The sequence below is a fragment of the Oncorhynchus mykiss genome, chromosome 23 (genome assembly GCF_013265735.2).
Source record: "Oncorhynchus mykiss isolate Arlee chromosome 23, USDA_OmykA_1.1, whole genome shotgun sequence".
Taxonomy (NCBI): domain Eukaryota; kingdom Metazoa; phylum Chordata; class Actinopteri; order Salmoniformes; family Salmonidae; genus Oncorhynchus; species Oncorhynchus mykiss.
In genome coordinates this window covers 30220522-30242573 of record NC_048587.1, presented here as the reverse complement: position 1 = coordinate 30242573, position 22052 = coordinate 30220522, and the positions used below count along the sequence as shown (strand labels likewise).

Below are 22052 nucleotides of genomic sequence, written 5' to 3'. Positions count from 1 at the left end.
CTTGTTGTTGATTCTTCACAAAAAAATACAGTTTTATATTAAAAATTAGTTAAAAATACAGTTTATACAGTTTTAAGCCTGAAATGTGGCAAAAGGTCGCAAAGTTCAAGGGGGCCGAATACTTTCGCAAGGCACTGTATATATCTCTATTATGCGTGGTAATGTAAATCACTTGGAGCTGATTTCGCTGGTCTTTTTTGCAGTATTTTATGTCCAACACAATTTTTTTGTGTGTTAAAAGTGGTATTAGAACCAACAGCCGCCAGTTGGGGAACCCTGCTGTAGGTCCTCTTTATTGATAACCACCTAGCTCTGACGCACACACACACACACACACACACACACACACACACACACACACACCTTTGTGGGAATGCAGTAGGTGTGATCATCTGTCTGAGGGAATATTTAATGCTGTCTGTGCTAAGGAACTGTCCTCAGGATAAGTCATTTCAGATGGTAGGGTTTTTTTAGCTGTGAGTGAGGGCAGGGGGTGGAGAGAAGTGAGGAAAAGGACAGAGGATCCATTTCTATTTCTTATACTGTCCCTTGTTCATATCTTAAAGGGCAGAAATAAGTATGTGACAGGACTTTAGCAGGAAAATGATTTTATCCAATTAGCAGGTCGTTACATGACTGAGTGGAAGTGGATCAGTGTGTACTCTGGTATACTCTGTCCAGTTCAATAAACACAACAGTAGAAGAGCTTTCTCTGTCTCCCTCACATTATTACACACACTGAAGGAGGAATGATTTGGCAAGGTCTCTGGGAAGGTAAATGTGTTGCATTGACTGTGCTCAGCGTTCTGCTGTAGTTGACTACCAGAGGTTTCTCACTCGTTATAGTGAAGCAACTGCCCTGTGGAACCTGCTCCTATTCACTTTGCTTACATTCTGCCCTTCCAGTCCAGGCTGCATCGTTTCTCGAATGTCTGTTGCATGATTAAACAATCCCAAAGGTGTTCTTTTCAATTGTAAAAACACTGTCACTGCTACCGTTGATTGGCTATGATGGTCATTGTTATGGAGACTGTTCCACTTCTCGGTCAATTTGCTTTTCATTTCAAAACATTTGTCCAAAAGCCACTTTTTCAAAGTTTAAACCCATTTATTTGCCAAAAGTGACTCTTCTCAGAACATGAAGCCCACTATGGGGTATATCTGTGCCCTTGTTTGCACAGATGAGATTTCTCACCCTCTTTCAACAAGTAGACAAATGTGATTGGAAACTTTGCAAATACGGCGGAAATTATATTTGTTATCGCCTCTCGATATTATGCCCAGCAGCATACAGCGGAGGTGTGGGATGCAGGGAGTTTAGGACTCAACGGGTCTGGTTTAATAGTGCTGTATTGTTGTCAAATCACAGCCCATCTCAGGGGACCCCTCTCTTTCACTCCAATAGAAGGCCTGTTTAAATATTTCATGCCAATAACCGCCGCCTATCCTATCGCTCCTCTCATCCCAAGCCGAGCGTCAGCCAGAAGACGGAGGTTTAATAAGGAGATAATGAATGATTAATTGAAAGGATATCAATTGTGTCTGCGTCAGTGTAGAGCTCCAGCAATGTCCAACGTGTTGTCTCCTGACGGTCGTCAAGGGCAACATAATGAGGCGTGTGCACTTGGACAAAGTCTTTAAAGAGACTTCCCTAGATCTGCTGTTACGGTGAGAAGGTAGCAGGAAAGGGGAACATCTTTTTCCATTCTAGCACACCTCTATTAGAGAATCAGATAATCATACTCATAGCTACCATAATATGTGTTGGTGGACGTGTAAAACTTCAGTTTAAACACTCAAATCTTTATCTTTGTTTCCATAGAACCAGTCTGATGAGATTGAATCAAACATTAGATGGTTGTAGTATTATCCTCAACCCAAATGTCACTTTCCTCTTCACCAGGGCTGTATTGATGAACACAGGGAGTCTCATTAAGAGTTGGACAGGTCTTGTTTGCAGTTCTCCTCTAATCACTGATTAAGACATGAATCAGGGTAAGCCCAGAGGAGGCTGTCATTGATTAAGTAATCCAGTTAGGATGCAGATTGGCAGGACCGCAGGTCCATCCTCTTCCAGCCATATATCTACTGGCTCTCACTGCAGCAATATAGCATGAGAAATGTCTTCTCAATGAGCTTGGTATTTCTACTACATCAGCAGTCTTTGTGTGTGTGTGTGTGTGTGTGGTGTGTGCGTGAGTGCATACATGCATGCGCTCAAGAATAGTGGTTTGCTGGACAAAAGCCAATCTCCTGTCAAAGCCTCTCTATACCCCCAAAATCATTACTTTGTCATATTCCATTTTTCTGATTCTGAAAATGGGTCAACTTCTGTAGCCAAAGCACAGATGATTTTCTTTTTTTTTTTTGGTCCCCACTGATTGAGATTTGCAGCTCAGTGCCCCTCTGAAGGGTAGGGTTATAGGTTATAGAAGTTTAGTGGATATCAGAGTATGAATTTAGTAGACCTAGTCTACTCACGCTTTGGCCAGCTGCCATTTCACTCCATTTAAATCATTGAGCACTACTTGGAGCCCCATTGTCAGTCTGCTAAACAGCCCTCAAAATGTCCTATTGCAGGTACTTCAATGATGTTTGTTATTATCTGTGCACATAGGAAAAACAGGTTTGCTCTTATTGGTCCAAAGTGTCAGTTCCTCTCCTCTGCCCCTCACCTCTCGTCCCCTCTCATATCTGCCTGTCGTTGTTTACAGCATTCTGAAATTAATTAGGCGTTTTATGGGTCATTTACCGGCAGCCGATATAGATACCACCTTGTACTTCTTGACTTGTGAAGGACTTGTCAGGGGACATAAAATACACATGCTCTATCAGGGCACAGTATCCACTGGACTCACAGCCCCAGCCCTCCGCCTTCCCTTTTATGATCGCCTCTCTGACTGTCCAGACCGATTAACCAAGCCTCTACTTTCCGACCTAGCTCACCCTGACCAGTTCACTGTCTCTCACGCCAACCCTGCGGTAGGGACAGGTTAGAGGATAGTGAGAAGAAGCTAACGCTAACAGACAGAGACACACTGCTCTGCTCCCTTTAACCACATACACCTCAGTGCTGTGCTAGTGGCATCAAGCTAGCAGCCATGCTAACAGACACAGCCATGACAATGCAGGACAGGTTAGTGTTCCAGGCAGACTAACAGAAATGGACAGGTTACACATCACTACATGCCATAGCGCTTGAGTGAGCTGTAGTGTTCTGTTACTTGCCCTCAGACACTGGCATTATGTGATAGGTAGCGTTAACTAGGAATGCCGAATAAATGTCAGACATGGATCCTGTGATAGTCAAGTTAGCACACAGACACCCACCACATGTCAGGGTCAAGGATCAAGGGTTATACTAACTTAAACATGCAAACATAACTCCTACTCTTTGGACAAAATACTTGTTGACTGGTTATACAAACAGACTCCAGCCTATGTCAAAACAGTTAACACACATGTACTACCTGGCACAGATATGCCATCTATGGCATAGTGAAAAACTGTGCACCTCTGATCCAAGTCTGATCCAAGTGGTATTCCTTCGTCATTGCAACAGCTTTTGTATAGTTGATATACAGTATACCCCATTACAATTGCCCAGTAAGGTATGTCTCTAGCAGGACGTTCTACTGAAACTCAATGAGGAAAACATTGATGATGTAAGACCAACATAATGCATAAGCGCTCTAAAACAAGTGTGCTTTACATAGAACAGGTGATTACCCCCAAGCTAAAACACAAGGAACACTAGAAACAATAGCCCAATATGTGGGTGTATGTGTGGGTATATTTGCGTGTGTGTACAGTCATATACATGAGAGGGAGGTGTGAGTGTGCTGGTTCTGAGCGATTAGTGCTTTTTGAGGTCGGTTCGATTTTTAAAATATAATCACGTTTTTCAATAAAAAAATTTAAAAAATAATCATAACATTAAATATACTATGCATTATGTGGGTTGAATGCAGAATAAAACATGTAATAAAAGTCCCATGATGGTAGTGACGGCCCATTGCTGCTTATCACTTATTAACCATAATTTATTCACATTACTTTAATACAATATTGCAGTTGTTGTGTATATTACATTTGTTTTATTTGATGACTTTATTATTTCATTCCAAGTCATCATCTCATCTTTATAAAGCTGCTGCTTATGCTGCTGACAAAATCACTATTTTGTAGTTTTTCAACATAAATAATGCATACTTTTATGATGGCTGAATGCCAACTATCAGTCACTTAGATCATGCATTTTCAGGTAGAGGTACCTCGCGAAGCAACAGCTGCTCTCCATATCACCTCACGATCGCACATTCTTCTCTCTTCCGTAGCAGGCGTAAAAGAAACACAGACCCAATAAGTAGATGCGCAATGGATTATGGTCATTGTAGTTAATTACCACGTTTTATGCTCTAAACTATATAGAATATTGGCTTGTTGGAAAATACAACTCCCTACTTCATCGCACAGTTCAGGCTGGATCTAATTCATCTCTAGAGAGACTGCGATGTCTGTGTTATTTAGCTCACAGAAAAAAAAACAGAAATGTAATTCAAATACTTGAACCACCTTCGGTCAATTAGCTTGGCTCCTGTGTGTCTGTGTGGTCCCTATCCAGCCAGGTACTGCTTGGCTCCTGTGTGTCTGTGTGGTCCCTATCCAGCCAGGTACTGCTTGGCTCCTGTGTGTCTGTGTGGTCCCTATCCAGCCAGGTACTGCTTGGCTCCTGTGTGTCTGTGTGGTCCCTATCCAGCCAGGTACTGCTTGGCTCCTGTGTGTCTGTGTGGTCCCTATCCAGCCAGGTACTGCTTGGCTCCTGTGTGTCTGTGTGGTCCCTATCCAGCCAGGTACTGCTTGGCTCCTGTGTGTCTGTGTGGTCCCTATCCAGCCAGGTACTGCTTGGCTCCTGTGTGTCTGTGTGGTCCCTATCCAGCCAGGTACTGCTTGGCTCCTGTGTGTCTGTGTGGTCCCTATCCAGCCAGGTACTGCTTCGCTCCTGTGTGTCTGTGTGGTCCCTATCCAGCCAGGTACTGCTTGGCTCCTGTGTGTCTGTGTGGTCCCTATCCAGCCAGGTACTGCTTGGCTCCTGTGTGTCTGTGTGGTCCCTATCCAGCCAGGTACTGCTTGGCTCCTGTGTGTCTGTGTGGTCCCTATCCAGCCAGGTCCTGCATGGCTCCTGTGTGTCTGTGTGGTCCCTATCCAGCCAGGCCCTGCTTGGCTCCTGTGTGTCTGTGTGGTCCCTATCCAGCCAGGTACTGCTTGGCTCCTGTGTGTCTGTGTGGTCCCTATCCAGCCAGGTACTGCTTGGCTCCTGTGTGTCTGTGTGGTCCCTATCCAGCCAGGTACTGCTTGGCTCCTTTGTGTCTGTGTGGTCCCTATCCAGCCAGGTACTGCTTGGCTCCTGTGTGTCTGTGTGGTCCCTATCCAGCCAGGTACTGCTTGGCTCCTGTGTGTCTGTGTGGTCCCTATCCAGCCAGGTCCTGCATGGCTCCTGTGTGTCTGTGTGGTCCCTATCCAGCCAGGTCCTGCATGGCTCCTGTGTGTCTGTGTGGTCCCTATCCAGCCAGGTCCTGCATGGCTCCTGTGTGTCTGTGTGGTCCCTATCCAGCCAGGTCCTGCTTGGCTCCTGTGTGTCTGTGTGGTCCCTATCCAGCCAGGTACTGCTTGGCTCCTGTGTGTCTCTGTGGTCCCTATCCAGCCAGGTACTGCTTGGCTCCTGTGTGTCTGTGTGGTCCCTATCCAGCCAGGTACTGCTTGGCTCCTGTGTGTCTGTGTGGTCCCTTTCCATCCAGGTCCTGCTTGGCTCCTGTGTGTCTGTGTGGTCCCTATCCAGCCAGGCCCTGCTTGGCTCCTGTGTGTCTGTGTGGTCCCTATCCAGCCAGGTACTGCTTGGCTCCTGTGTGTCTGTGTGGTCCCTATCCAGCCAGGTACTGCTTGGCTCCTGTGTGTCTGTGTGGTCCCTATCCAGCCAGGTACTGCTTGGCTCCTGTGTGTCTGTGTGGTCCCTATCCAGCCAGGTACTGCTTGGCTCCTGTGTGTCTGTGTGGTCCCTATCCAGCCAGGTACTGCTTGGCTCCTGTGTGTCTGTGTGGTCCCTATCCAGCCAGGTCCTGCATGGCTCCTGTGTGTCTGTGTGGTCCCTATCCAGCCAGGTCCTGCATGGCTCCTGTGTGTCTGTGTGGTCCCTATCCAGCCAGGTCCTGCATGGCTCCTGTGTGTCTGTGTGGTCCCTATCCAGCCAGGTACTGCTTGGCTCCTGTGTGTCTGTGTGGTCCCTATCCAGCCAGGTACTGCTTGGCTCCTGTGTGTCTGTGTGGTCCCTATCCAGCCAGGTCCTGCTTGGCTCCTGTGTGTCTGTGTGGTCCCTATCCAGCCAGGTCATGCTTGGCTCCTGTGTGTCTGTGTGGTCCCTATCCAGCCAGGTCCTGCATGGCTCCTGTGTGTCTGTGTGGTCCCTATCCAGCCAGGTACTGCTTGGCTCCTGTCTGTCTGTGTGGTCCCTATCCAGCCAGGTCCTGCATGGCTCCTGTGTGTCTGTGTGGTCCCTATCCAGCCAGGTACTGCTTGGCTCCTGTGTGTCTGTGTGGTCCCTATCCAGCCAGGTCCTGCTTGGCTCCTGTGTGTCTGTGTGGTCCCTATCCAGCCAGGCCCTGCTTGGCTCCTGTGTGTCTGTGTGGTCCCTATCCAGCCAGGTACTGCTTGGCTCCTGTGTGTCTGTGTGGTCCCTATCCAGCCAGGTCCTGCATGGCTCCTGTGTGTCTGTGTGGTCCCTATCCAGCCAGGTACTGCATGGCTCCTGTGTGTCTGTGTGGTCCCTATCCAGCCAGGTCCTGCTTGGCTCCTGTGTGTCTGTGTGGTCCCTATCCAGCCAGGTACTGCTTGGCTCCTGTGTGTCTGTGTGGTCCCTATCCAGCCAGGTACTGCTTGGCTCCTGTGTGTCTGTGTGGTCCCTATCCAGCCAGGTACTGCTTGGCTCCTGTGTGTCTGTGTGTTCCCTTTCCAGCCAGGTCCTGCTTGGCTCCTGTGTGTATGTGTGGTCCCTATCCAGCCAGGTCCTGCTTGGCTCCTGTGTGTCTGTGTGGTCCCTATCCAGCCAGGCCCTGCTTGGCTCCTGTGTGTCTGTGTGGTCCCTTTCCAGCCAGGTCCTGCTTGGATCCTGTGTGTCTGTGTGGTCCCTATCAAGCCAGGCCCTGCTTGGCTCCTGTGTGTCCCCACTATTGTTCCCACTCTGTCTCTGTTTGTGTTTGTTTTCTTCGGGGTGTTTGGAGCATACGCTGATAAAAAGCCGCTCAGCGTCTGACTCAAACAGGCTTTGTTCATCTGCCACTTCCTCATTAATTAAGTTTTCCTCCCTCCTCTCTTCCCCTCTGCCCCCCCCCCCTGCTGTTCTTCTCCTCTGGTCCTCTTCTCTCGCTCTCTCTCACTCCCCCTCTCTCATTCCCTTTCTCATTTTTGTCTACAGCAGCTCATGCGGGAGCGACAGCAGATGGCCAGCCGTCCCTTTGCCTCGGTTGCCGTGGCGCTGGATGTAAGCGTCGGCCAGGAACAGGAAGAGCTGCTGCAGGGGCAGGTGGAGGTGGGTACCTAACACATCTCATTAGCATATTGTTGTCCACCGCGATGGTGATACCGTGGAATACAGGCTTGGCACCGAGATCGCCCACAGTATCCTCTGTTGTGTGTAGACACTGGAGCGTGGGTGTGAGAAAGCAGGGTTTCAGGACTTGAAATGCAAAACATATGTGGCCAACTTAAACAAATACTGAAGTCATTGTGGGAATTCACACAACAAAGAACATATCCAGAGTTTAGCGTGGCCATATCCGGAAAAGCTAATTTGTTAAGAAATATGAACATTCTGAAAACCAATTCCTTTTCTTGCTGTGTCCCCAATAACATGGGTTAGGTCCTTTCATGTTATCCTTTTCAGCACCGTTCCAGCAACTATGATGGATTCATAACCAACCCAGCGCAGTACAGCTTGGCTAATCTTGGCTCGGCTAGTCTCAGTAGTATGAAAAGGGTATAACTAGTTTGCCTCCTATATATGACTTCCTGAATTGTGTTCCCACACACCCTCTATGGGTATTGCGTATGATCTGATAATCTACCTCTGAAAATCCTTAGTGGTTTTGTGAGTTTTCCAGGTCTTTGCTTCATAAAAGATTTACCGGCTCTACCACAAATCTCTGTAACAGCTGCCGCCTGCCGGCCAGTCCACATCCGGCTTTAATGGAATTGATAGTGAGTGTCAGGGGGGGGGGCAAAGTATGCTCTGATAATGCATTATTCCTGGTATACCTATTAATATAGTAGATGGTAGTATTATACTGCATGGTCACATAACCTATGTTAGCAGTAAGACCTTAGAGGAGTGTTTTCCCCCATAGCTAACTCTACAGCATTCATCGGTGTCCAACCCAAAATTGTTTTTGTTGTTATTTTCCTGTTTCTCCCATTTTGAGCTTCTGAAGGTGAAAAACATTGAAATGGAACGGTATCTTCACGTAAAGGTTAATTAAGTAACATCTGGTGTTGCTCCACAGAGACTATTTAGCATAATTGCATAGTAAATAAGAAAATTGTGTACAACAGTGTACTTGCGGGAAAATAAGTGGATTCATAATCGGATTTCATACATCATTTACACAGTTACTGTGTAAAAGCAAGTTCTGGACCTGTGTTTTTATATACAGGTGTATTTTGGCCAAAGCCATTTGCAAAAGGTGCACAGGAGGGCTTTTCAAATGTTTACTCTGCATTTTGATATGCAGATGACATTTTACTAGCAGCGAAAAGCATGGAATTGGATTAAAGTCCCAAAAACTAGAGACGGGGCTGCAGGAATGGGTACATACAGCATATCAAAAAATGACTGGATTGATAAGTGTAATTTATTTGAATGCAGTGTTGTGTTTGTATTTAATGGACATACACGTGAGGAGGTTGGCACATGTTGACTTACCTGTCCTCTGAACAGATGGATAACACAGTGGCTTAAGCCCTTTCTCAATGACCATGAGTGGAGCAGTTAGCTAATGTGCGCTAAGTGGAGATTAGGTTTTTCACACAGCTTCTAGGCGCTGGTAAAACTGTATTTCACACACTGTTCTGAATTATGCTATTCAGAACATGCGAGATGAACTTAAGAGTGTTTCAAAGATATTCCCTTTCCTGAGAATCTTCTAAGAACCAGCTGCAATTATTGACATCTGGTAAAAGTCAGGCAAACGAGCGACCGTCTGTTATTTACTCAGAGAAGTACAGTACACCATTTTTGTTTCAAAACCGGCATCTGGTTAAGATGAACAAGACAGAGGTCATTGGAGGCATGAATTACTAACATATTCATTGGTTTAAAATCATCTATGTGCATGCAAATTGTCTCTAAATGGTTGCAGAAAATCAGACAAGTATGCAATGAAAAACCACACAAACATAAGTTATTTCCTAATGTCATCAGAGTGGTCTATGGAAGACAAGCGATCTAAAGTAGAGACTATGAACGAGTAAGGTTAAGTAATGTGGCATGTCATTATAAAGACAGACAATAGCGGTATCATCAGAAGACAATCGAACCAAATCGAACATCCAGTGTGGGTATTTTGCCTTGGCCTGGGTCTGTAGTATTGAGGAGACGCCTTGCCCTGTGATCCAGGTACATCAAAGTGGAGAGATTCATTGCGTAGGTGTGTAGCCTGAGGCCAAAGGTGATTAAAATAGGTCCTGGGCTCCAATCATTTCTCCCCTACCCTCCCCTGCCGTTGATAAAGGATGTCTGGAGCAGTTATTATTCATCGGTGACCTGAGGGCTCTCTAGTCCCCAGACTGCTGTAAAACCGGCCTGTTAGACCACACCAGAGTGGACCTGACAGGTAGCTTACTAAAACACCCACAGCCCTTTCACATACACACACACACAAACACCACACCTGGATCCTGTTCATTGTCTCTGAACTGGAGTGAACGGCATGGAAATGGAAGTGGTACACAAATACCACACAGAATAAAACAGCTGGGTTGAGTTCCTGCACTTACTCAGTAAAAAAAAATCTAATCAAATTGTATTGATCACATACACGTGATTAGCAGATGTTATTGCGGGTGTAGCGAAATGCTTGTGCTTCTAGCTACGACAGTGCAGTAATATCTAACAAGTAATATCTAACAAATTACTCAACATATACCTAATACACACAAATCCATGTAGGAATGAATTAAGACTATATACATATGGACGAGCGATGTCAGAGCGGAACGGGCTAAGATGTAGTAGAATAGTATAGAAACAGTACAGTTGAAGTCGGAAGTTTACATACACTTAGGTTGGAGTCATTAAAACTCGTTTTTCAACCACTTCACAAATGTCTTGTTAACGAACTATAGTTTTGGCAAGTCGGACATCTACTTTGTGCATGACACAAGTCAGTTTTCCAAAAATAGTTTACAGTCAAATTATTTCACTTGTAATTCACTGTATCACAATTCTGGTGGGTCAGAAGTTTACATACTAAGTTGACTGTGCCTTTAAACAGCTTGGAAAATTCCAGAAAATTATGTCATGGCTTTAAAAGCTTCTGATAGGCTAATTGACATGATTTGAGTCAATTGGAGGTGTACCTGTAGATGTATATCAAGGCCTACCTTCAAACTCAGTGCCTCTTTGCTTGACATGGGAAAATCAAAAGAAATCAGCCAAAAATTGTAGACCTCCACAAGTCTGGTTCATCCTTAGGAGCAATTTCCAAATGCCTGAAGGTACCACGTTCATCTGTACAAACAATAGTACGCAAATATAAACACTATGGGACCACGCAGTCGTCATACCGCTCATGAAGGAGACGCGTTTTGTCTCCTAGAGATGAACGTACTTTGGTGCGAAAAGTGCAAATCAATCCCAGAACAACAGCAAAGGACCTTGTGAAGATGCTGGAGAAAACCGGTACAAAAATATCTATATCCACAGTAAAACGAGTCCTATATCGACATAACCTGAAAGGCCGCTCAGCAAGGAAGAAGATACTGCTCCAATCCAGCCATAAAAAATACAGATTATGGTTTGCAACTGCACATGGGGACAAAGATCATGAAACAAAAATAGAACTGTTTGGCCATAATGACCATCGCTATGTTTTGAGGAAAATGGGGGAGGCTTGCAAGCCAAAGAACACCATCCCAAATGTGATGCACAGGGGTGGCAGCATCATGTTGAGGGGTGGTTTGCTGCAGGATGGACTGGTGCACTTCACAAAATAGATGGACAAAATAGATGGCCTCATGAGGGAGGAAAATTACGTGAATATACTGAAGCAACATCTCAAGACATCAGTCAGGAAGTTAAAACTTGGTCGCAAATGGGTCTTCCAAATGGACAATGACCCCAAGCATACTTCCAAAGTTGTGGAAAAATGGCTTAAGGACAATAAAGTTAAGGTATTGGAGTGGCCATCACAAAGCCCTGACCTCAATCCCATAGAAAAGTTGTGGGCGGAACTGAAAAAGTGTGTGTGAGCAAGGAGGCCTACAAACCTGACTCAGTTACACCAGCTCTGTCAGGAGGAATGGGCCAAACTTCACCAAACTTATTGTGGGAAGCTTGGGGAAGGCTACCCTTAAAGTTTGACCCAATTTAAACAATTTAAAGGTAAATCTACCAAATACTAATTGGCTGTATGTAAACTTCTGACCTACTGGGAATGTGATGAATGAAATAAAATCTGAAATAGATCATTCTCTCTACTATTATTCTGGCATTTCACATTCTTAAAACGAAGTGGTGATCCTAACTGACCTAAGACGGGAATTTTTACTAGGATTAAATGGCAGGAATTGTAAAAAAATGAGTTTAAATGTACTTGGCTAAGGTGTATGCCAGATATGTAAACATTAAGTGACTAAGATACCGTAGAATAGTATAGAATACAGTATATACAAATGCGATGTTTAATGCCAGATATGTAAACATTCCTTAAATTGGCCAGTGATTCCTAGTCTATGCTTATAGGCAGCAGCCTCTAATGTGATAGTGATGGTTGTTTAACAGTCAGATGGCCTCTCGGTCCCAGCGTTGATGCACCTGTACTGACCTCGCTTTCTGGATGATAGCGTGGTGAACCAGCAGTGGCTCGGGTGGTTGATGGCCTTCCTGTGACAACGGGTGCTATAGTTGCCCTGGAGGGCAGGTAGTTTGCCCCCTGTAATGTGTTGGGCAGACCCCATCACCCTCTGGAGAGCTTTGTGGTTGCGGGCGGTGCAGTTGCCGTAGCAGGCGGTGATACAGCCCGACAGGATGCTTTCAAATGTGCATCTGTAAAAATGTGTGAGTGTTTTAGGTGACAAACCAAATTTCTAAAGCCTCCTGAGGTGAAGAGGCTCTGTTGCGCATTCTTCACCACACTGTCTGTGTGGCTGGTCCATTTCAGTTTGTCAGTGATGTATATGCCAAGGAACTTGAAGCTTTCCACCTTCTCCTCTGCGGTCCCCTCAATATAGATAGGGGGGTGCACCCTAGTAGCACGCCACACAAGCATTGTCAAGAGTTGAATGACATACGCACAAAGACAACCAGTTTTATTCTAAGGGAAAAGACCCCAGTCTTGAGCCTATAATAACCATAACCAGTGAACTACCCATCTCGGAGGTAGATCACACAGCCCCCCCCCCCCCACCCTCCTCTAAATCTAATCACGGTGCTCCAAATGACTGGGCCACAGAATAAAACAAGAGGTAACTCATCAGTATCAATCACGTACATACCAGATCCATAACATCCACGTAACGTCGTAAAGCTGATGAGCCTACAGGAACGAGCATCTGTAAGACGCCCGGACACATCTCGCCTTCCATCCCAGAGTGATATATGGCGCTGGGGGTTTTCATAATGCTATTTAAAGGGGAGAAATGAATCAATTTTCATATCTAATGTTTTAATGCGCTGTATTTATTTTCCAATCTTGGGGATTTAATGCGCTGGGGCGGAGGGTAATGAAAGGAGCAGCAAGGAGATAAAGAATATTTATGACACCTGGGAGAAATGGGCTGTGTTTGGAGCCTTTTACTTGTGTGTTTTATCAGCACCCACAAAGCCAATGATCTCATCAGAGAGAGAACAAGGGGAGAGAGAACACAGATGGAATAAACCCACATCTGAAGCTACACGTAGAAATACATGAAAGCACCCACAAAAACACATTTACACACTCACACACATTCCATCATTGTCAATTATTAATTGTACATACAGTACCAGTCAAAAGTTTGGACACACCCACTCATTCAAAATATTTTTATTTGTACTATTTTCTACATTGTACAATAGTAGTGAAGACATCAAAACTATGAAATAACACATATGGAATCATGTAGTAAGCAAAAATGTATTAAACAAGAATTGTAGATTTCATTTGCTGGGTGGCGGTGTGGGTGTGGTGGTTTAAACACCAACATTGGGTGAGAGAGGCTTCATAGCTATGAGCACCAACATGTGAACTTCATAAGAGCATGTCAAATTGGGTGTCAAATGAAAGCTAAGAGTATATTTTTTTATGTTGAAATTAAGACATGGTGGGGGGGTGCTATAGAGCGTGCTATGGAATATATGGATTGTTAGAGCTCTACTCAATTGTTAAACAAATTCATATTGCTCTTAATCTCTCACAACCTATAATTTCGGACATTTTCTGCCGAGGAAAAGGCACCAAAATAGGCGGCGCTAAACAAGATAATTTGGACGAGACAGACAACAGACCAATGCCAACATCGCTGACCCACAAGGAGTTAGCTGAAGATGCTAGCTCCCAAGAGCTCCTTACAGAACCCACTCAGAGTGACCTACTGGCCACTATAAACTCATGAAGGTGGACACAAGGTTGGCTCATATCTCAAAGAGTATTGGGACTTTGACAGAAACTGTGAAGGCAATCAAGGGCAGGGTGCATGAGGTCGAGCAGATCACAATCGATCACGAGGCCAGGCTACAGGACATTGAGAAACAGTGCAAAATGACAACAAAGCCCTGAAAGCTCGACTGGAAATGCTCAAATCGCATTCTGAGAAATGGAGACCCACTGAATTTGTATCGGAACTGATACCGGCACTGCTGGGGATGTAACACAAAACGCCCTTCCTGATCGGCCGATCACATAGATTACAAGCAACGATGCCAGCCAAGGGAGCACTACCAAGGCCATTCATTGCACAGCTGCACTACCCTTTATACCTGGGATCTCATCCACAAGCTGTCAAGTCAACAGTTCCCCCTTAACTACAACGGAGACAGGGTGTCTTTCTACCCAGATCTTACTTTAGAGGTAAGGAACCAACGGAAAGAGTTTGATGAGCTGCACAATTAATGCAGGGCGGCCAGCATCCGATATGGATTCCTCTTCCCAGCCCGGTCCAAGGTGACTGGCGAGGGATCAACACGTATGTTTTACACCCCAAAATATGCCGAACTGTTCTTGGCAAGCAAGCGCCCTGTCTAAGAATCCAGAACTGCTGCGTCAGCCGCCTAAGTGGCCAAATACAGGCCAGAAATGTTATTGTTTATATAGCACTGTTCAGCCTATCATGTCTTATTCCCACTCACCCCCCTAATGTGAGAGTTATGTATTATTTTTGAATTTTTTTATACAGTACCAGTCAAAAGTTTGGACACACCTACTCATTCAAGGGTTTTTTCTTTATTTGTACTATTTTTCTACATTGTAGAATAGTAGTGAAAACATCAAAACTATGAAATAACACATATGGAATCATATAGTAACCACCCTTTACCTTGATGACAGCTTTGCACACTCTTGGCATTCTCTCAACCAGCTTCACCTGGAATGCTTTTCCAACAGTCTTGAAAGAGTTCCCACATATGCTGAGCACTTGTTGGCTGCTTTTCCTTCTTTCTGTGGTCCAACTCATCCCAAACCATCTCAATTGGGTTGAGGTCGGGTGATTGTGGAGGCAAGGTCATCTGATGCAGCACTTACGGTCAGATGCCGTAAGTGCTGCATGGTGGTCTGTTTGAATCATGTAAGTATTACAGACTCGGTCAGGGAGAGGTTGAAAATGTCAGTGAAGACACTTGCCAGTTGGTCCGTGCATGCTTTAAGTACACGTCCTGGTAATCCGTTTGGCCCCGCGGCTTTGTGAATGTTGACCTGTTTAACCTTTCTGATCTCCCCATCCCGGATCCGGGTTCGTGAATACAGACTCAAGCTCATTACCATAACGCAACGTTAACTATTCATGAAAATCGCAAATGAAATGAAATAAATATGCCATCTCTCAAGCTTAGCCTTTTGTTAACAACACTGTCATCTCAGATTTTCAAAATATGCTTCTCAACCATTGCAAAACAAGCATTTGTGTAACAGTATTGATGGCTAACGTAGCATTTAGCATTAACATTCAGCTGGCAACATTTACACAAAAAAACAGAAAAGCATTCAAAAAAATCATTTACCTTTGAAGAACTTCAGATGTTTTCAATGAGGAGACTCTCAGATAGCAAATGTTCAGTTTTTCCTGAAAGATTATTTGTTTAGGACAAATCGCTCCGTTTTCTGCGTCACGTTTAGCTATGAAAAAACCCCTGTATCCAGGATTGTGTAAATCTATCAGCAAGCTCATTAGCATAACACAACGTTAACTATTTATGAAAATCGCAAATGAAATGAAATAAATATGCCATCTCTCAAGCTTAGCCTTTTGTAAACAACACTGTCATCTCAGATTTTCAAAATATGCTTCTCAACCATAGGAAAACAATCATTTGTGTAAAAGTAGCTAGCTAGAGTTAGCATTTCGCGTTAGCATTTAGCGTTAGCATTAGCGTTAGCATCCAGCACGCAACATTAACAAAAACATAAAAGCCTTCAAATAAAATCATTTACCTTTGAAGAACTTCTGATGTTTTCAATGAGGATACTCTCAGTTAGATAGCAGATGCTCAGTTTTTCCAAAAAGATTCCTTGTGTATTAGAAATAGCTCCGTTTTATACATCACATTTGGCTACCAAAAAAAATCCATAAATTCAGTCCTCAAAACGCAAACTTTTTTCCAAATTAACTCCATAATATCGACTGAAAACATGGCAAACGTTTTTTAGAATCAAGCCTCAAGGTGTTTTTCACATATCTCTTCATTGATACATCGTTCTTGGATACATGCTTTCTCTCCTGAATCCCAGGAGAAAATGACCGCACCTGAAGATTACGCACAAATTTAGACAAAGGACACCGGGCGGACCTCTGGAAAATGTAGTCTCTTATGGCCAATCTTCCAATGATATGCCTACAAATACGTCACAATGCTGCTAAGACCTTGGGCGAACGACAGAAAGTGTAGGCTCGTTCCTTGCGCAATCACAGCCATATAAGGAGAGAATGGAAAACAGAGCTTCAGAAATTCTGCTAATTCCTGGGTGATGCATCATCTTGGTTTCGCCTGTAGAATGAGTTCTGGGGCACTTACAGACAAAATCTTTGCAGATTCTGAAACTTCAGAGTGTTTTCTTTCCAAAACTGTCAAGAATATGCATAGTCGAGCATCTTTTCGTGACAAAATATCGCGCTTAAAACGGGAACGTTTTTTATCCAAAAATGAAATAGCGCCCCTAGAGCTCTAACTGGTTAAAGGTCTTGCTCACATCGGCTACGTAGAGGGTGATCACACTGTCGTCTTGAACAGCTGGTGTTCTCATCCATGCTTCAGTATTGCTTGCCTCGAGGCGAGCATAAAAGGCATTTTGCTCATCTGGTAGGCTCGCGTCACTGGGTATCTCGCAGCTGGGTTTCCCTTTGTAGTCCGTAATATTTTTCAATCCCTTCCATATCCGACGAGCATCAGAGCCGGTGTAGTAGGATTCAACCTTACTTCTGTATTGACGCTTTGCCTGTTTGATGGTTCGTTTGAGGGCATAGCAGGATTTCTTATAAGCATCCGGATTAGTGTCCTGCTCCTTGAAAGTGGCAAGAAGTGGGACTTATTGAGGAAGTTGGTGACTGAGGTGTTATACTCCTCAATGCCATTGGATGAATCCCGGACCATATTCCAGTCTGTGTTAGCAAAACAGTCCTGTAGCGTAGCATCCGCGTCATCTGGCCACTTCCTTATTGAGCGAGTCACTGGTACTTCCTGCTTTTGTTTTTGATTGTAAGCGGGAATCAGGAGGAAAGGTCAGATTTGCCAAATGGAGGGTGAGGGAGAGCTTTGTATGCGTCTCTGTGTGTGGAGTAAAGGTGGTCTAGAGTTGTTTTTCTTCTGGTTGCACATGTGACATGGTAGAAATGAGGTAAAACGGATTTAAGTTTGCCTGCATTAAAGTCCCCGGCCAGTAGGAGTGCCGGTTCTGGATTAGCATTTTCTTGTTTGCTTGTGGCCTTTGTCATGACTGACCTGTTAAAGCCAGTTTACCGTGGACCACAATCCTACAGAGACATCTCTCACACCCAACAGGGGGGTGGTTTATGACACCTCCCGTCCATTGTAAATCTTAAGACAGCAGACAAAATCCATTTGTCCTCTCAGGGTGTAGGAATGGAATGTATGATGGGCCTATGGAGAACCTACCTCAGAACAGTAACATGCAATAAATGGGCTTTGGGACAATATGTTTCTTCAGCCAAAATGGTGGTAATTACGATAGATGGAATATGAAAATGAATGTCGTTTTTGTCATGTTATTAAATGTTAAATGACGACGTTATAACGAAAACATTATGTATCTGATATTTGCATACTGTACGTTGTGTGGAAAATGTCCAGATCAAAGAGAATGTTTTTGTAAAGATGAAATGTGAAGTTGTCTAAATTGGAAAAAATCCCTCGTAACTAATGATGCCCAGAGAACTTGTCATAGAGACGGAAACGCCCCTTTCTGATCCAAAGGTATAAAACATGTGAATTAAGAATTTACAAAGCAAACTCAGTGACCACGCGCTACAGCCAAGATCAGAGTTAGTCGCAACCCCAAAACGCAACACGAGGTTGAAGAAGACAAAGGAACCTTTTAACAATCTATGCTATGGATGAGCTATGTCTAAGAGGGTGAATTCAAGCAGGACCACCCGGTTACCACACTCAAAGGAATTGTGTGTCTGAACTGCTTTCATTCCTATACTGGAGCCCTGAGCTACAGTCCCAGGACTTTTTGACTCAGAACGGCCCACCAACAAGATTACTGAACAATATTTATAACAATAACTTTAGTAAAATCGATGTAAAAAATAACAAGGGGAATGTGTTGCTCTTAGGAGGAGGCTGGCTGGAAGGAGCACATATTGGCACAATGGCACTGGCAGCAAGGTGGCAATAATCTCTGTAACCATTTGACCAGTAAAATAAATAATACAGGAAGAAATTTGTTGGTGAAAAGACTGGTGAGTAGCCAAATCATAGAATGATATAAAAATATACATATTTCCTACCTCCAATTAGCAATTTCTGCAGCAGCTCACTTCTCTCAGCAATGCCATCTATAACCAGGTCACTGTCCAGGTTCATTAAAACATCTCGCTCAGTAGCCATGAGCATAAAAGCCTCCAGTTGCTGTTGAGATAGAGTGCTCCTGAGCCTACTCTTGATGCATTTCAGAGTAGAGAAGCTCCACTCACAAGCTACCTGGATTACTGACAGGGTAAGTAGAAACTTGTAAGCAAGGCCCAGGATGTGGTATGCGTCGGTCAATAGGTTGTACTGACTAAGAATACGGTAGCAACACACTGGACAGTCACCATCTCCACCTCATCTTCATTTCCTTCAGGTTCATGATCCTCCATAGTCCTGGGTGTGTGTTCTTCAAATCCCGATTGTTTTAACCTAGTCCACTGTTCTGCCAGACTCATGAGCTCACTCTGTAAATTGGCCACCGTTGCTCTGCTGTGAAATTTGATCAAACATTTGCTTGGTTCTTGAAGGGCTGTCTGTGGAAGGGCTGTCTGTGGAAGGCCACTGGCACTGGATGGTAGCTGACTACATTTTTAGGGTCCAGAAGAGCCATGTCGGCATACAAAGTGCCATTACTCAGAAATCGCAGATGGATTGCTATCTATAACTGTATCCATAATTTGATTATGGACACCAATCCTGTATGCACTCTCTGCCCCAGTAAAATATTCATCTTGTGCCATAGTTTTCTTCTTTCGTGCCCTTTTTGTTGGCTGAGTGGTCTCTAACTCCAGCTCTGTTTCCTCATCCCATTCCTGCAACTTCCTGTTGGCCCACTGAACAAATGTGTCTGCAGCTGCCTTGACTTTTTCAAAATCTCTTGCCATTCCTTTCAACTGCTCCTCTATAGACACAAACATACGATTCACAGACAGAATGTCCATTCCACTTGTTTGAAGATATTTTGAGACTGGTGATGTGACCTAAAATTTTCTGAGGAATGTCTGAGCTGTAAGTATTGTTTCATACTTCAGCAACCCCTCAATGTATCCTTGTGCCTTGACCTGTGCCTCCAAAAAACTTTTTTAAGGCCCTGTTTTTAGCCCACCAACTTGTCTCTCCAATTGGAGCAAGACTTCTGTGTCTTGGGTCCTTGCTCTCCTTTTCCCAAAATGTTCATCCTCTGGTAGGATTCACAGAAGAACACAGCTATGTTGTTAATGAGAGAAAAAAGTGACCCACTTGCCAAGATACTCTCTGTTGTGTCTGCCAAAACAAGGTTCACAATGTGTGCATAGCACCACACATGCACTTGATTGGTGGAGTTTGCAGAGAGCAGGGCAGAGAAACCTTTATACTGGCCTTACTGGAGGCTCCATCAGTGGAAATGCCAATGCACTTGCTGATGTCAAGCTTCATGTTTTCCAGTACTTCACTCCGTACCTGGAGGAAGTATTGTCCGGTGGATGCCTCTCATTTCACCACAGCCACAAGCCTCATGGATGACGTTCGTCACATATCTGACTATGACAGAGCATTGGTCTTGTGTTGTAATGTCCTGCGTAGTGGAAATCTGGACCTAAAGCATACCTGGTTCCTGGAGTTCACTTGCTATGGTGGCCTGCATTGTGTATTGGATGGTGGTAATCATGTTGATAATAGAGTAATTAGAGAGCCTCTGCCCCCTCTTGACCCAGACTCATGCAGTTTTTTTTGCTTTTCTCTATGCAGGCAGTGAGATATTCTTTCATACACAGGTTGTGCTTTCCCAGCAGAATGATCATCTCTAAAAAGTTGCCATGGTCAATGCTGCTGTCATCTAGCGTATAAGCTGCTTCAGACTGCATGCCTCTGTAGCTCAGACCTCTCTTGCCTATGACTTTAACAACATCTATAATGCGCTCTAGCACTTGCCTTCTTCTACGCACTTGCTCTCAATGAGCAGACATCTGAATGCCGATGAACAGGCTCTAAAAATGACCTTTGGAGGACCTTAGCAAGTAGGCCTCAGCATAACCTTCCACTCCATGTCCATGTTTCAGTCTGCCATTCCATTCATGAATGGGCTGTTCTCTGTAGGCTTTGCAAATGCAATACAAATGAAGCAGAATAAAGCATGGTTGTCTTCACTGTATGATAGCCACTTCCTGTTGGTCCCATCACAAAAGAAAACCTTCTGCACCACAGACTTTTCACTTTTGTTGGGGGTGGAAACTAAAAAACATATCTAGGTCCCCTGACTTTGGCCTCTTAATATAAAAGCAAATGGGTTGACAGTGGTATCCTGGCTCTGGCACAATCTACATCTGTCCACTGCAGATGCACTATTCTCAACCTGGATGAGTAATTAGTAGAAATTAGTATATTAGTATAATATTATAACATTAAATAAAAAGTATAATGTTACTATAATAGTATAATGTTAGTATAATATTAATATATGCATTATGTAATGTTAGTATATATATATATATAATTTCATATAATAGTATACTGTATACCACTAGTATAATATTAATTCTAATTGGACAATACAGCAGTTTTAAGAAATACACAACCAACATTTATAATTTGTGTAAGTTTTGTTCCGTCATTAAATCCTTGTGGAAGAAAAATAGTCTACATTGGTGGTTAGTCTCTAATTTGTTAATGCTAAGTACTAACTTGTCAATAATCATAACCATTCATGCACAACAATGAGTTCAACATTTCGAAAGTTTGCTGTAGCAATGTCAACCTTTTTTTAATGTCCCGCCCCATCCAGGCTGTGATTGGTCGGTTCACGAAAAGTGACATTGACGAGCGCTTGTTTCAACAAAAGGCACGATATAGCTAAATAGCCAGCTAGCCAAACCCAAACATTGCTTATCTTATCCCTATTGTCTTCTTTCTTACTGCTTCAGCTGCAAAACCTTGACTAACAGTTGAACTGGTATCGCTGGGCTCAATGGGCTGCTCTCTCTCCTCTCTGCTGCCAGTGCCTTCAAGCTTGCTAGGCTGAGATGATTGACTGCTAACGGCGCCAAATTAATAATTTGTTATTTAAAACAATTTGGCTGCATCAGCCTCAAGGGACTTCAACCTCTTAGCTCTTCAGCACCACCTTTACATTTTTTGTCTTTTTGTTTGTCCATCTTGCTCCACTCCAATATTTATTCAAATGTCACCACTTAACAGAGATGGGAAAGGGGCGGGTCCCAGGTGAAGTTAGAATGGAATGGACCAAAAGTAATTGGCTGGGAGAGAGAGGCTGACAGATTTAATACCCAACCAGTGGCAGTGGGCCAGCAGCCCACTCGCCTGGGCCAGTCAGACACACAGCACGTGGTTATTTTTATTTAAGGTGTTAGGGCTAAACTAAGCATAGATTACAAATGTATCCAAGTGTGCTTTTCTCTCGTGCACTCTTTCTTTTTCTCTCTTTTTAAATCCCCATTTTGTGTCACACGTGTCATACTGTTTCATTGTACTAAGTTCTAATCAATGGCATAGACTGTGTGTTTTTGTATGTGTATCTTATATTATCATTTTAGCTTGTTAGTAAATAAATGATCAACTCAATTGGTGTGGTACGGACTCATTTAGTGGGACTCGGGTTTGTGCAGATTCCCAGATTATGAGACGTTCAGGATGAGACTGTAGAGGAAATGAATTCATCAGTGAC

The 22052-nt window shown here is 44.0% G+C and overlaps 1 protein-coding gene across 2 annotated transcripts in view; it reads left to right on the top strand.

Moving 5' to 3' along the window:
• The window catches only part of LOC110502559 (attractin-like protein 1), a 349969-nt gene that overhangs the window by 261464 nt on the left and 66453 nt on the right, over window positions 1–22052 (top strand). Inside the window, exon 28 of one of the 2 annotated variants that reach the window (XM_036960140.1) lies at window positions 7472–7582. In XM_036960140.1, the coding sequence (XP_036816035.1) occupies window positions 7472–7582 (111 nt within the window). Of the gene's footprint in view, window positions 1–7468; window positions 7583–22052 lie in introns of both variants that reach the window. The other variant, XM_021580677.2, reaches the window with a different exon arrangement.